Raw genomic sequence first — 14569 nt, forward strand, 5'->3', positions numbered from 1 at the left:
TTTCTGGTCTACAGTTAATTCCATTTTACTCTAATTTATACTGTCCCTTATGTTAGAGGTAGAAGCCTCATTGTGGTGTCAGGGTCTAGTACGCAGGAATAATTAAATTTTCTATGGAAGCTAACTGTCACCACATGAACACTGGAATATCGACCACAGTGGGCAGCTGCTGGGGTGCCATTGTGAGTGCACTTTTGGACGTTGAAGATATTTATGTGTGTGAAGCGCAAATCAACACGCGGATATGTGGCTACTTCATGTTTTACAGTTGAGCACCTTTGCAAGTAGAACCCATCGAAGTCGTATACGTGCCATTAGCTGTAGAGCTAGTGGTGAATTTACAGGGTGAGATGCCACAACAGCTATAGGAGGGGTAGAAGGCTACAATGAAGACCATCCCTTTATACGACCGTGCGAATCATGGTCTCCATGCACTGGCAAAGTGGGTGGGTAATAATCTCCACTTAAGAGGGTTTTAGTAGGCAGTGGCTCGTTCTCCAAGGCTGAGTCCCACACTATCATGTCATGTGACATGATCTGCATAAACGCATTTCCTTCTGTTCGCTAGTGTGGCGTGGCCACGATTGTCGTCAATCCGCACATTGAAGAAAAAAACTTATGCTGTATTTTTGTACTCTTTGCCAGGGAACCTTGCTCCAACGGGGGTTTCGTGGTCTGTGAGCCATGCAAGCGACACAGAGGCAACTACTGTTTGCACTCCAGTCTTGTTTCCCTCTGCGTCCGGTTCAAAGGTGACACCGACCTCGTAATCACTGAAAAGCTTGTGTGTGTGTGTGTGTGTGTCGCCCCCTTCATTACATAATTCGGCCTGAAAGGGGAAGGTAAATGCGAGTGTGCAGTTGCGTTCTGAAGTGCCACGAGGGCTGATAAAAAGGACAAGATGTGGGTGAAAAGCTTATATACTTTTTTTGTGTATCGGGTACGGTGGTAGCAAAACTCGTGTGTGTGGTTTCACTTAATTTGGTTGTTTCATCTGCGTGAGGTCACTTTGACTTGCGGTGCAAGGTAATATATTGTCATTTCCTCAAACAGCGTATTCATTTATAATAACCTAGAAGGTTCGTACAGTTTCTCAAATGAATGAGGATGGTGATTGTCGGCGCGTCGCTCTCATTGACACATCTTGCTATTCCGCTGATTGTACGCTCTCAGCGTTGGTTCCTCAGCATGCAATGAAACCGTATAGACTTTTGGTGACAATGGAACTAATTGCATCACTGGGGTTAAAGCGGTTTTGTCGGACGGTTGTCCCGCCACCAATTGGTATTAAAGAGCTGCTTACCTACCATGCTGAAGATTACATACTGAATCTGGGACTTCATAGTAACCGCAGCTGGTTGTGGAATACAGAGGTATCGAAGGTTACCTTTTCCGGAGATTGTCCACCTGTTGAGGGAATTGTTGAATATTCTCTCTCAACAGTTAGTGGCTCCCTCATGGCGGCTGTTTTGCTGAATAGTGGTGCTGTCGATACAGCGATTCATTGGGGTGGAGGTATGCATCATGCAAAGTGCGGTGAGTGTTCTGGATTCTGTTACGTGAATGATATTGTTATCGCCATTATTGAGCTACTGAAATGCCATGATAGAGTTTTATATGTTGATCTTGATATGCATCACGGAGACGGAGTCGACGAAGCGTTTTGCCGTAGCAGAAGAGTCTTTACTCTTTCCCTTCACAAGTTTGGCGAGTCCTTTTTTCCGGGTACAGGCCATCCACGGGATGTAGGCATTGGAAACGGACGCCACTACACTATGAACTTAGCCATGTGGGATGGTGTGGATGACTTCTACTACACCACAGTTTTTGAGCGTGCGCTCAGATCCATTGTAAAACGGTTCAATCCAAATGTAGTTGTCTTGCAGTGTGGAGCCGATTCGCTCGCAGGAGATCGTTTGGGACATTTTAATCTCTCGTCATGGGGTCATGGAAAGTGTGTTGAAGAGGTAAAGAAATTAGGGCTACCAATGCTTGTGGTTGGTGGTGGTGGTTACACCCTGCGGAATGTTGCCAAGCTGTGGGCATACGAAACTAGCATACTCTGTGGGAAAAGGCTCCCCTTGAACACTGTCATTCCTCTACATCGAATGCCTCTTAGTGGATGGCTCTTCGAAGAATCGCCACAACTTTTAGTTTCACAGGATGAAGAAAACAAACCTCTTCCTGGTGTTAACGTTCAACGATCCTTCCGCGTGATTATTGAGCAAATAGACAAGCACTGTCCAAATATAATGACTGTTTGAACTGTGCATCAGGGCGGCGTGATTGCTACCTTCTCCCCTCCCAACTTATGAATTGGTGTCGAGTGAATACTTAACTTTTCTATGTGTTACTGAAAGAGTAATCTGTCCTGATGTCACCCCCCCCCCCAAACACACACACATACACACACTACCCGGACGGGAAGTGGATACTCTGATATATAGTTATATCTTATTTTTCTCTTTTCGGGCGCATTTCTTTTTGGAAAGGGTCAATGAACTTGGCAAATTCTCATTGTATCGGACCCGACAGTCCTGATGCTGGTCTGGCACCTTCCTGTAAAGGGTGCCCAAATGCTTCTCTATGTGCTTCTGCACCCAAAGGTCCCGATCCTGATATTGAACTTATCAGGCAACGGTTGTCTGGTGTTAAGCGGAAGGTGCTAATCGTTAGTGGGAAAGGAGGTGTGGGGAAGAGTACGCTTACTAAAGAGTTGGCTTTTGCCATTGGGAAGAGAGGACTCAACGTTGCTGTTGTTGATCTCGACATATGCGGGCCCTCTATTCCACGTTTGACGGGCGCTCGGGGGGAAAATGCACACTACAGTGCCACTGGTATTGAACCGGTGATGATCGATGAAACGGTGACTATGATGTCCATGCACTACTTTCTTGAAAATAAGAATGAAGCTGTGCTCTTTCGCGGGCCCAGGAAGAATGGCGCTGTCAAAATGTTTCTGAAGGATGTAATTTGGAACGATGTTGATGTGATGCTGATTGACACACCCCCTGGGACGTCAGATGAGCACATCACTACTGCATCTCTTCTTCAGCAATGTGGTGGCGTCAGTGGCGCTGTTTTAGTAACCACACCCCAGATGGTTGCAGAGGCTGACGTAAGACGGGAGGTAAACTTCTGTCAAAAGGCAAAATTGAACATAATGGGTATTGTTGAAAATATGAGCGGTTTCGTGTGCCCTAACTGTGGTAGTGGCTCGTTTATATTTCCACGTACAAATACGCGGGGTGCTGGAAAGCGCTTAAGCGAGGAGTTTGGAATTCCTCTTTGGGGAGAAATACCCCTTGATCCAAAGCTGATGAGCTCGTGCGAGGAAGGTACCCCTCTTGCAGAGTCTGTCGACCAAAATAATCCAACGCTTGATGTTTTGAACTCAATTTCGAGGAAACTCATTGAAAGTTTAGCGATGGAGTAGTAGTATCAATATGCGGTTTTAACGTTGTTTCTGCAGTATTTTTGGAGAAGTTTTTTGCGCAGCAGCAATGTTGTGAATTTTTATCGCAGTCTCTTAATGATGTTGTTTAAATGATATCTCCTGATTTTTTTTTTGGCGGTGTGTCCCTTTTATCTGATTCTATTGAAGTTCGCTCTCGTTGGTCTTGTTTGAAGTACTTGGGTGATGCTATTATAGTGATGTCGGTAGTGGCGTCCTTCGTTGCAGAGTGTGCACGGAGCGGTCGCTGGGTACGGGGCGTTATGGCTCTTCATAGCAGTATCGGTGCAGAAGACGCGAGCATCGGGAGGGCGCGTCTCCGGTTAGCGTCCAGCATCTTAAGGAAACATTGGTGCGCTGCTTTGCCGCTAATAAGGCCTGAAGATGTGCAATATGTGGATGACCTTGCCCGATTGGTGCACGAATGCTCGATGTGCGCCGAGGTGCCCGCGGATGTATTTGACAGTGCAGTTGTTAAGTTGCTAACGCGCGCTCGAGGAAAAGATGAAATACAAACCCAATTATTTCTGTCCGCAACCAAGTGGACAAATTGGCATCAAGCGACTCGATTCTTCACCATGTTGGATACGCCAGGGGCATTGTGCAGAGATTCGCTGATGATACTGTTGATGAACGCTCTTGGATCTGGGAGCATATCCAAACAACACACCATCGGTCTTATCCTTAGCCAGTTAAAACTCACCAACAGTCGCCATATTGGCAACGGAAGGCGTGATCACCTATCGTCAATCTCTGCTGCTAATGCTGCGCACTCGTATATAGAGAAGGGTACTGATTTAGTGAAGGTTTGGAGTGCGTTGCGGGAAAGGGATGGAATTAGCACGAAGTTAGTAATGAGTCTCGCAAGAGCGGCAATACAAGGTGAGCGATGTTCATGGAAGTTACCCCTATCCATCCACGGCAGGAATAGGGTCGTTGGTGATTCTACTGAGGTGCTATCAAAGATGATTGCTATTTGCTGTCCGCAACACTGGAGAGCTGCTCTCGGTCATTTTGTCGTAGAAGGGAGGCTTGCCTTATGGCTGGCCTCCCGCTACAGTTGGGAAGCCGGGTTAGTTGTATCGAAGTTGGTTTCGATACCGCGGCGTGAAAAGTACGACATACTTTGCCGGTGCGCAATTCCTTTACCCCAGTTGAGGGGCATTGCAACGGTGGCCGGGGCAAAAATAAGGTTGAGCAACGCATCCAAAAGAAGCATTGCGGTGCGTCTGGCCAGTGGTTACACAACTGAGGAGCTACAGCTGAGTGCTTTTGCTAAAGTATGTCAGAAAAATGGGGATTGGGAAACGTCCCTTTCCCTCTTCCATCGAGTCGCTACCGAGGAATTCCAACAACGTGCGGTTCAGTGTATCCTTGCACACTGCCCCGGTTTCGGGGTGAAAAAGTTACTTCAGCTGGTGAATGAGCATTGCCCGGCTAACACTTGGACGACGTCAATGCTAGTGAAGCACTCCGATGACTGGGTGGAGGCCCTGTACGTTCTCCGCCATGTGATGGCTCGCGGGACGCGTTGCAATCCACAAATACTGAGCGCTTTTATGGACGTGCAGCCACCGGTTGACGTTGTATCGACTGTGGTCCGTAACACCACATTTGCGGGGCGCAGTGAGGGTATTATGAGACGCCTTGAGATCCTAGAGATAAGTGGAAAGAGCCCGCAGCATTAATCTTCTCTGGGGAATCGACGCATATATATCCGTATTCGACAAATTCCTAACACGTGAAAACAAATGCGCGTTGACTTGGTGCTCTGCGCTGTGGACGTGTGCACATTGGGGGGGGGGGCGAGGGAAGCGACGACGATAAGGAGGGAGTGCTCACGTCCCGTTGCAGTAGCCACTTGACAACGTTTCAGGAGGAATTCCCTCCCCCCGAAACGGGGGTTTCTTTGATACACTGCACATTGGACTTCTGTTGGATCCTATTCGTTGCCGATATTCTAAATATCCGTTTGTCGCTACGACAAAGGGGAGTACGGAATGTGATGTGCCCACTGTAGGTGGCTTCGTTTCGAAGTTGGCTGGCGCCACTATAGCGTGTGGATGAACGGTGCCTTTCGTTCTTTGTTTTTGTGTGCTTGCAGCTACTGACTCCCACCGTATCGATTGTAACAAATACTAACAAGTGATGTGATAGAATTAGCAATGCGCTGCATCGCCCACATCGATATGGATTGCTTTTATGCTCAGGTGGAAGCTGTGCGGCTCGGCGTCGACTGCCGAACGGAACCTTATGTTCTTTCTCAGTGGGGCAACCTTATAGCAGTAAATTATCCTGCACGCAAGTTTGGAATTGGTCGGTTTGACACTGTGACTGATGCACTGGAGAAGTGCCCTCACGTAAAAATTTCACACGTCGCCACGTATGCCGCTGGAGAGGTGGAGTATCGCTACCACGAAAATCCCAGTAAGCAAACGCACAAGGTAGCCCTAGAGCCTTACAGAGAAGCTAGTCGGAAAATATTCCGCATTTTAGATAGTTTTGATGGAGTGGAAGTTGAAAAGGGTAGCGTGGACGAGGCATTCCTCGACGTAACGAAAGCTGCTCATATGAAGCAAGGTGAGATGGGATTGCTCTCATCGCAGGGTGAGCTCCGCCTGGAGGACGTTGCAGATCCAACTACAATTGTGATTCCAAGCCGTCAGGCCGAAATCGCTGCGTGGCTCAAAGAACACGGAAGGGAGTTTAGTGATGTGTTTGACGTAACGCTACATCCCCAACCAACGGCGGAGAACATGTCACTTCTCGCTGCAGCCTCTCGTGTTGTGTGGACCATACGGCAGAAAATCTATGATGAGCTTCGTTATGATTGCTCCGCAGGTATTGCACACAACAAACTTCTTGCTAAGAGCATCTCAGCGCGCCATAAACCGAACCAGCAGACGCTCTTGTTTCCTGATTGTGTTGCCTCTGTTATGTGGGATTTACCCTTCAAGAGCATTCGTGGATTTGGTGGGAAATTCGGCGAGGTTGTTCGACTTGCATGTGGTGGGAAGGAAACGTGTCGTGAGGCTTGGCTACATTCCCTATGCGCGATGAGCAAGTTTTTTGAAAGTGTAGGAGATGCAGAATATGCATACCGTCGCTTACGTGGCTATGATGAGGGGAAAATAAGAGAGCGATCTATTTCAAAGAGTTTGATGGCATCAAAGGCGTTTAGCCCACCGTCGTCCACTGCAAACGGTGTGCAAAAGTGGGTCACGGTTCTGAGCGGCGAACTTTCCGCCCGCTACGAGGATTTCTGCAATACATACGGAGTAAAGGGACACTCATTCAATGTGAAGCTAGGCAACCGCGGCCTTGACCAGCCGAGCAGTGTTGCAAACAAAACCTTCCCGCTGCCGGAACTTGTGACGCCGCAAACACTCGTGTCCGCTGCAATGCAGTGCGTCACGGCAATTATGGCCAATCGACCGGGTGTAGTGGTAAATGCGGTAATGCTCACCATTGGATCATTTAAGAAGCAGGAAAGCGACGAAAGCGGGGTCCGAAGCCAGCAAACGACCCTTAGGGATTTTTTTAAATTGAAGAACCCCGGGAAACGTGAGCGAAATCATACTGATGAGGCCATGGTAATTACCCTATCGTCCTGCCCCTCCTCCCCCGTATCACGTGAATCTTTGAAGAGCACCCCAGGAACAAGGGTGGTGTTTGATGTGGAGGACGATGGAGACGATGAGGAGGGGGAAAGCGGAGAGAAGGATGTACACATCATTGACTGACTTACAAGTCCTTTGAACCGTATTGGTAGATCTTTCGCTTACCGGATAGGGGCTGTTCAGACCTAGTCCTGTGTGGGTGATGCTGGGTGTAACGGAACAATTCTGTATGACACTACAATATTTATCCACTTACGATGTCCCCCTTTATTTTTCGGTTTTTCCCCCTATCAAGTCTTACACTTAGCATCCATGAACATCTACAGTTGGGAGAGCTCAGCTAGACCCCAGAAAGGTAAAGCCAAAAAGGCTGGGACCATCGTGTTTCACCCAGATGAGACTGTTGATCTCTCCTTCAACCGCCTTCAAAAGGAATATCCACTTGACAAGACCGAGCACCCAAACTCTCAAAAAGCTTCGGAGGGGCAAACAGAACGGAAAAAGGCCCCTTTAATGACTGCTGGGACAGCCAAAAATCTCGTAAAGAGGATGGGGTTCGAGGCTCTACTTCCCTGCCAAGCACAGTGTTACCGAGGCGTCTTTAACCGCCGTGACGTGATTCTCCACAGCCGCACTGGGAGCGGTAAAACATTGGCCTACGCTCTTCCCATCATCGAACGCCACCTCATAATGAGTTCTTTTTCTCCTCCCGCGTCGACTGGGCCATTTCTTCTAATATTTCTTTTCAGCAACGAGTTGGCCGCGCAAACGAAGGGTGTGCTCAAGAAAATATATCCCAAATTGAATATACTCATCGCCGGGTTTGACAATCTTGAAGTTCGGCGCTGTGATGTTTTGATCGGGACTGTTCGCTCTCTTGATGAGGCAATTCGAGGCAGGTTGAGTAAGGAATCTACCAGAGGGGAAAAGCGAACGCGTTCTGGTAGGGCAAGGGAAGAGGAAGAGGAAAAGGAGGAGGCTTATTGTGATGACCCTGGCACCGATGAGAGGGAGGGGGACTTCGCTTCATCCTCTGTTAGTGCTTCGAATGTATGTGCCATTGTCGTAGATGAGGTGGACCTGACACTTGGGCCACGCTTTTCTAACATCGGGCGGCGCATGCGGAATCTTCTTAATTTCATACGAAAAGCAAACGGCTCACTGGCAAAAGGGCTATTGACGGATTACCGTGCTCACCACTACGTGCTCTGTGGGGCAACGATTCCAAACTGGGTGGTGAAAGCGGGGTTTCTTGGAGTGAAAAAATACTACTACCAGCTTGTGACAGTAGGGACTGCCAAGTTGCCAGAGAGACTGGAATGCTTCTCCATGTATTGTCCGCAGAAAGCCCGTGTGGACAGGGCCGTACAATTGCTTTCCACGGGAAATTTTGGCCGCACCGTAGTTTTCGGAACCAGGAAGCAGGTGCTAAAGATCGAGAGTTTTCTTTTAACGCAAAACCTGCAATTTTCCTTCAGTTCGTTGGACCCTGGCAAGGATGAGGTGGAGAGGATCAAAGCGATGGAAAATTTTAACAGTGGTGCAGCTTCGGTTATCTTTTGCACAGACCTTGCGGCCCGTGGATTGGATTTCATCGATGTACACATGGTACTAATGTTGTCGCTCCCGAAACACAATATGGCTGTTGAAACATTTGTACACCGGGCGGGCCGCACTGCGCGGGCCGGGCGCCCCGGTAAATGCTTACAACTGCACGATGAACGTGAGGACGCTGCCATTGAAGTTATCGAAAAGAATGCACACATCGTTTTCAAGAAATACATTGTTGGTGGTGAAGGAAAAGGTAGCGTCGCACGTAAAAGGATCAAAAAGGGGAACCTTACACCTCCTAACGACCAGGCGAAGACGACATTCACGCTTACCGTGAAGAACCCCTTCAGGTCTACAAAGCCCGATGCCGTTGTTCCTACTGCCCTGGATGTACTCAAAAAGAATATTGGATCTCTCTTCAGCAACGTCTGCAACGTCACGGAGGATGTCAGTGGGGAGATCGTAACGTTTGAGTACCCGGCCAACAGCTCGCATGAAGTGAGGCAGAAGCTGTGGAAGTTTTCATTGAAGGAAGTCACACCACAAAATTAAATGAATGTGGAAAATGGCTGCCCCCCGTGCCACGTTTAAAAACTAACTTAACGAGAGAAAAGCTGAATTAACCCATCACAGAGGGGACAGCGGACAGTAAGCAGAAAAGTTACGATCTCCCTCCTTTCATTTCTTACTCTTACTATCGCTCCCTTTTTTTCTCAAAATCCGTTCAGTATTAGTGATCAGGAATCTTACGCTGTCGGTGCTTGCGGCGTGCGCACCACGGTTCCCTCAGCATATTCCTTTTTCGTTTACACTTTTTCTGGCCGGTGCGCATTTGCACCCCCTACACACACTTAGTTTTTTGCATAGTGGGCTGCGGGGAGTGGAAGGCAAATCAAGGCGTCCGATGTGGCGTTGCTCTACTCTACTTCACAAAGGAAGCCTGACGGCACTTTTGCGTGACGTTATCAGATGCACTCAACCTTGCGGCATTCCCTTAGGCGATGTTGAGATAAAGGCAAAGGAGCACTTTTTATCACTTTCTAACGGTGAGCAGGAAGAGTTCCCTTTGGCATTGAAAAAAGCCCTTCTTGAAGCAAACGATGCGCACTACATCGACGGGGCAAAACTTTACCCTTGCAACTGGGAGAGAGTAGTTCAGAGCATTGCGGTTGAAATGCCCTGTGAAGGACTAACTGAGAAGGGCCTTGTTGACCGAATTTTGGAGTTCGAACCGCGTTTCAATATGGAGAGTGCGTCTTTGGGGGAGCCGCTTAGTGAGTGGATGGCGCGGCGCTTTCCCCACATCATTCTGGTCTCACGTTCTGCTTCGACTGGGGTACCGGTTTATCGTCCGGTCCGGGGAAAACTACCGGAAGAGGTTGAATGTATCGCTAATGCGCTGCAGTTGTTGGGCCGTGAGAAACTTCCCGTTTATACCGACTTCGCTCTCATTGCTCCGCTCCTGCCTGCGACGGTATGCCCTACGAGGGGGAACTGGGTGGCGTTTTTGGAACGGGGAAGTGTGCAGTGTCATTTTGATTTGGATGTGGATGTACACATCCGTCTCTCACCCAACAGCATCCCTTCTACGGTCTGCGTCGACGGTACCACTGTGGAGCTAGCCCGCGTAAATGAGGTACTGGCAGCCAATGGTTTGTCCGATTCTACATGCTCGCTCAAAGTCTTCCGAAGAGCGGAGGACCCGGTATGGTCGCAGGACGATATTGTTTTACCAAGTTTTCTTGAACCAGAACACGCCATTGGGGCGGCGATCGCCTCGTTGGGAGCTCGAAGTTGTATGAGGATATACATTTTGTGTGGTGATTCAGCAGTTGAACGATACAAAACCGGATTACTGGATCTGTTGCGTTCTGCTGAGACAGACGTTAGAATATTCACGCCGTGTAACGCGGGCTTCACAGACGGGGCTATTAGTTCGGGGGTGGATCGTCGGGAAAAAACTGTGGGGAAAAGTTGACCTTGGGGAGCGAGCCGTCGTGCTTCAACTTGCCGCACTGGCTTGTCTGTTTACTGTGGCGGTACGTTGCAGAGCTTGTGAAAGTTTTTCTGTGTATGCGGCCAAGTCCCATTTTGTTTTTATTCGTTGTGTGACTTGTTTACCATTTGCCTCCTACCATTGCTACCCTCTTGTTCACTCATCTAAGTTCGACTACTTACGCGTGCAGACGCGCACAGGCGACACACCTTAGTCCAATGGATACTTTCCAGGAGAAACTGGACGCCCTTCAAAAGCAATCCAAGGAACAGATCGCAGCGGCTATCGCAGCCATGAAAGGCGCGTGTCGCGAAGGAGCGGAGCCCGTGCGAGTGGCAGTAGCGATCGGTAGCCGATTAACTCCTCTCAATATTTTATCGTCTTTTCCAGTCGTCTGCCTACTGGACGCCATGGTGATGGCCAAAGGTGACGAGACTGTTGCACAGGTGATGAAGGAATTTTGGCGGATTTCACCCTCTCTCTTCGTTAACTATGCGACCACTGATGAGGGGCTCCGTGATAAGGTGGTTCGCGTCGTGCAGCGCTGGGGAAGCAAGAAACTCATTGAACCACCAATGTGCGAGAAACTGCTGGGAGCGATAAAGGGAATTAGGCCTGATGAGGCAAGCAGCGCAGAAGAGGGCAAAGGGGAGAAGCGCAGTGATGAGGCGCAGAATGGGCGTAAAGGTGCTGTCTTCACGAGGTCTGAGGTATCGGGATTCTGCGCTATCCTTCACAGTTGCACAAAAATGATTGAGAAACTCCCACCCCATCGGGCCAGTATGTACATGGAAGTGGCGCAGAAGGAAATGAGTTCGCACGTGCCAAACAGACCGGCGCTCCTTTTCTTCCAGGGGCTGCACGCTGAGTTAGGTAAGGAACTCACGCTTTACAATAGCAATGCGGTCAAGAATGAGCACCAGTTAGCGCAGGCGGTGAGTGGCGGCCCTTCCGCTAAAGAAGCCCTTGGCAATCTGTTGGACAAGCTGTCGAAAGATCACGCCTCTCCATCTCTCGAGGCGGGGGACGGAAAGGGACATGCCTTTCACGTTGTGCGCTATATAACGCCCTTGCAGTCTGATATCTGCCAGCGCCTGTCCCTGGCGCGTCGCGCAGGTTTCGGTGACTGGTATCGTCGCCCCAAGAACGAATACCATTACCCCAAGAGGGAAAGCAATGCCCGGAAAGTTTTCCGCGCTCCGGCCGGGGCCGGGCCGCTAGTTAGAACATGGTTCCCAAGCGAGCAGCAGTGGATTAGTGAGAACAATATGGCCTCGCTTGGGCTATTCCGTGAACGCGACCCGGACAAGGAAAGGGAGTCCTCCAGTTTATACGCTGTGGCGAGGAAGCGAGATCGAGACTGTTAGGGGGTCACTTTTTTGGTTTACTTCCCCACCCGCCGCCACGGTCATTCGCTCTGCGGGCGTGTGCTTGCGAGCGGTGCGGTGTGCCTCGTCAAAGTCCTCGTTTGGTGGAACCCCCGTCCATCCATGAATCGAGTGGCTGTTCGCTTATTTCCCGCTTCAACACTGTTGGGGGAAAGTGGTGGAATCGGTGGACGTGTTCCGGTGGCGAACGCGCATGGTGCCGTTAAGTTGTTCATTGTCAACTGTCTCTGCTTCTTTTCCCTTTCGATTCAAACGTCTCCTTTTTCTTCGGCTCTCTGCGAGGTATCGAAGGCTTGCCATGCGCGCGGTGCGGGCCTTGACGGGAGGCCAGCAGGCGGTGAACGAACTGGAGGTCTTTCTCCGAGCAGTGGCTGACACACAGCGCCGGTGGGCCAAACGAATTGCCGCGCAGGAAGCGAAGGTACGGCGCTGCATGATGGTCGAGGACCACTGCAGGAAAAGGCTCCGCAGAAGCGTCCTCCGCTTCACTAACGAGCGTCTCAAGCGCCTGGTCAGCACAGATCCTCTGGGGCACGTGGAGCCGAAGCTCCCCCCAGCCTCCGCATTTGGGGCGTTCGACATACCCCCTCATTGCGTCAATGGCTTCGGGGTGTTCGTGATGGCCAAGCTTCACGAATTCCCATCGTGTGTGCTCGACGCCCCGCGTGTGGGTGCCATCGCCGACCTCCTCGCTGCTTGGGAAATACTCCCGCCCTTCAAGAAGGAGCGGTACGAAGCATACGCTGAAAGCGTGAGGGATGTGACCACAGCAACCGGAACGGCTAGCAGCTCCGGCAGCTCAACCAATTGTGAGCAGCGCACGGCAGGAGTTGAGGGCGATGCCGGCACACCAACGAACGAGAACGAGGCCGCTGCTTATGGGCGATTTGTGCGTTGCGGAAGGCGGCAACTGGAGGCGGTGCTGGGTCCCGTGAGTAGCGCAGCGTGGTTGGGGATTGCGACAAGGGAATGGGAAAGCTTGACCTTACGGCAAAAGCGTTGCTACTTATCAAAGCGGACGAAGTGAAAGAGATGGCACACACACACAACACCCTCCTTCTTACCTCATTTCGTATCCATAAAAGGGTGTGGCCAAGGCGTTGGTTGCTATTGTGCCTTTGGGGGCTGTCGACCTGGGGTGTAAATGGATTGTTGCGTGTTTACGAAGCGTGTTGTTTGACACGGGTCAAGAAGTGGGCATTGTCACTTCATACGCTCAATAGAGAAAACGAGCGCATATGTTCCGACAACGGGGTGTCGGATGTTTTCTTATTTTTTCATTGGTAAGTTGGGAGTTGGGAGGGGGGGGGGGTACCGACGGATACGAATTGGCGCTTTCCCTGCTTTTCGACCAGGACGATACACACTACTGGTTGTATTTGAGTGACGCGGAAATGAATAATCTGTTGCAACGGACCGCCGCAAGCACATGCCTTGTCTGAATGTAAGTGTGCTCGGTTTGCCCCAGGTATTGCTTACGCCCCTCGATTTGGGGGCGCGTTTTCGAGGTTTTCGTTGGACGGCTGCCGGAGGCAAAGCGCTATTGCGTTCCCTTTGTTATTGCCATTCGCTTTCTTGTGCGCGCTATGCGGCATCAGATCCTGCGACCCGCCTCCCTGGCATACTGCTGATGTGCTGCCCGCAGTGGCACCAAACCCTCTTTTTCCCCGTTACTTGGTCTACTTTCCTTTTTGCTACTTCACATTTTGGGCCGTCGCGCGAGGGGCGCGACGGCCTCGTATGAACCGAAGAGTAGATTTCATATGCCAGGGCAAACCGCAGCTTCCTTTTCCTTGTGGCTGGAGCTCGTCGAAAGGAACGGAAGGTGAAGTACCCGGTTGCGGTTTCAGACGGCACTACCTTCATGCCTTTCGGCATGTGCAAGACGTCGCCGACAGGCGGTCCGCGCTCCGCGACACCATCACAGCGACGGGGAGGGCTCCCAGCGGGCACGGAAGCAGCCACTTTGGCGGGGACTCGATGGACGACACAGTTGGCGTACCCAGCCGCAACTTCCTGAAGACTGATCCTTCAAATGGGGTTGCGCACGTGGAAATAAGCGTCGGTAGGATCTTTTTTGGCTCCAAGTCCGTTGCCGCTTCCCCCGATGGTCAAGCAGGCCCCGCTAACACTGAGGGAAGCGATGGTAGTGAAGCCCAGTTGGCACAACGCCGGGCCCCAGATCGGCTGGGTCGTCAACAGCGCCCAACACTTCTCCGCCTCTGCACCCTGTAGGGCAAACCTCCACAGCATTTCTCACTAAGAACAAAAACCCGAGAAAGGGGAGAAGAGGTAGCGCAACACAACCGGGCAGCCCAGGGGGTTGCACCAACCTTTGAAGTTCCCATTAAAAGTCCCCATTCCAGGCCCGAAAGGACAGGACCACCCCACGCAATCCCTTTAATCTCCCAACAAGAAGCGGTGACATCACTTTTTTTTAAAAGAAAAAACAATCTTAGAAAATTCAAAGGTAGATTCTCAATACACCTATAGCACGGGGTGGAAAGGGGCGGAAATCCATACACTACTAAAACGCCCCGAGAGGGTGAGCCATGCAGAT

At 50.5% G+C, this 14569-nt stretch overlaps 9 protein-coding genes across 9 annotated transcripts, besides 2 other annotated features; all 9 read left to right on the plus strand.

The window, feature by feature from the left end:
• Nucleotides 1-783: 783 nt before the first annotated feature.
• Nucleotides 784-804: a microsatellite.
• Nucleotides 805-1097: 293 nt separating this feature from the next.
• Tb10.70.6220 (histone deacetylase) lies at nt 1098-2264 on the plus strand (the record flags this gene model as incomplete). Its single annotated transcript, XM_817331.1, has 1 exon — nt 1098-2264. One exon carries the CDS (start codon nt 1098-1100, stop codon nt 2262-2264), a length of 1167 nt encoding a protein of 388 aa, XP_822424.1.
• Nucleotides 2265-2497: 233 nt separating this feature from the next.
• Tb10.70.6210 (uncharacterized protein) lies at nt 2498-3436 on the plus strand (the record flags this gene model as incomplete). Its single annotated transcript, XM_817332.1, has 1 exon — nt 2498-3436. One exon carries the CDS (start codon nt 2498-2500, stop codon nt 3434-3436), a length of 939 nt encoding a protein of 312 aa, XP_822425.1.
• Nucleotides 3437-3546: 110 nt separating this feature from the next.
• Tb10.70.6200 (hypothetical protein, conserved) lies at nt 3547-5142 on the plus strand (the record flags this gene model as incomplete). Its single annotated transcript, XM_817333.1, has 1 exon — nt 3547-5142. The coding sequence occupies one exon, from the start codon at nt 3547-3549 to the stop codon at nt 5140-5142; it is 1596 nt and encodes a 531-aa protein (XP_822426.1).
• Nucleotides 5143-5619: 477 nt separating this feature from the next.
• On the plus strand, nt 5620-7197 carry Tb10.70.6190 (DNA polymerase eta, putative; the record flags this gene model as incomplete). Its single annotated transcript, XM_817334.1, has 1 exon — nt 5620-7197. The coding sequence occupies one exon, from the start codon at nt 5620-5622 to the stop codon at nt 7195-7197; it is 1578 nt and encodes a 525-aa protein (XP_822427.1).
• A 189-nt stretch (nt 7198-7386) lies between these two features.
• Nucleotides 7387-9177, plus strand: Tb10.70.6180 (ATP-dependent DEAD/H RNA helicase, putative; the record flags this gene model as incomplete). Its single annotated transcript, XM_817335.1, has 1 exon — nt 7387-9177. One exon carries the CDS (start codon nt 7387-7389, stop codon nt 9175-9177), a length of 1791 nt encoding a protein of 596 aa, XP_822428.1.
• Nucleotides 8736-8771: a sequence feature (GC_rich).
• A 352-nt stretch (nt 9178-9529) lies between the features above and the next one.
• Nucleotides 9530-10603, plus strand: Tb10.70.6170 (hypothetical protein, conserved; the record flags this gene model as incomplete). Its single annotated transcript, XM_817336.1, has 1 exon — nt 9530-10603. One exon carries the CDS (start codon nt 9530-9532, stop codon nt 10601-10603), a length of 1074 nt encoding a protein of 357 aa, XP_822429.1.
• Nucleotides 10604-10839: 236 nt separating this feature from the next.
• Nucleotides 10840-11988, plus strand: Tb10.70.6160 (hypothetical protein, conserved; the record flags this gene model as incomplete). The annotated part of the gene is made up of 1 exon (XM_817337.1): nt 10840-11988. One exon carries the CDS (start codon nt 10840-10842, stop codon nt 11986-11988), a length of 1149 nt encoding a protein of 382 aa, XP_822430.1.
• Nucleotides 11989-12202: 214 nt separating this feature from the next.
• On the plus strand, nt 12203-13036 carry Tb10.70.6150 (hypothetical protein, conserved; the record flags this gene model as incomplete). Its single annotated transcript, XM_817338.1, has 1 exon — nt 12203-13036. One exon carries the CDS (start codon nt 12203-12205, stop codon nt 13034-13036), a length of 834 nt encoding a protein of 277 aa, XP_822431.1.
• A 713-nt stretch (nt 13037-13749) lies between these two features.
• Tb10.70.6140 (hypothetical protein) lies at nt 13750-14244 on the plus strand (the record flags this gene model as incomplete). The annotated part of the gene is made up of 1 exon (XM_817339.1): nt 13750-14244. The coding sequence occupies one exon, from the start codon at nt 13750-13752 to the stop codon at nt 14242-14244; it is 495 nt and encodes a 164-aa protein (XP_822432.1).
• Nucleotides 14245-14569: the final 325 nt, after the last annotated feature.

The sequence above is a fragment of the Trypanosoma brucei genome, chromosome 10 (assembly GCF_000002445.2).
Source record: "Trypanosoma brucei brucei TREU927 chromosome 10, whole genome shotgun sequence".
In the NCBI taxonomy this organism is placed as follows: Eukaryota; Euglenozoa; class Kinetoplastea; order Trypanosomatida; family Trypanosomatidae; genus Trypanosoma; species Trypanosoma brucei.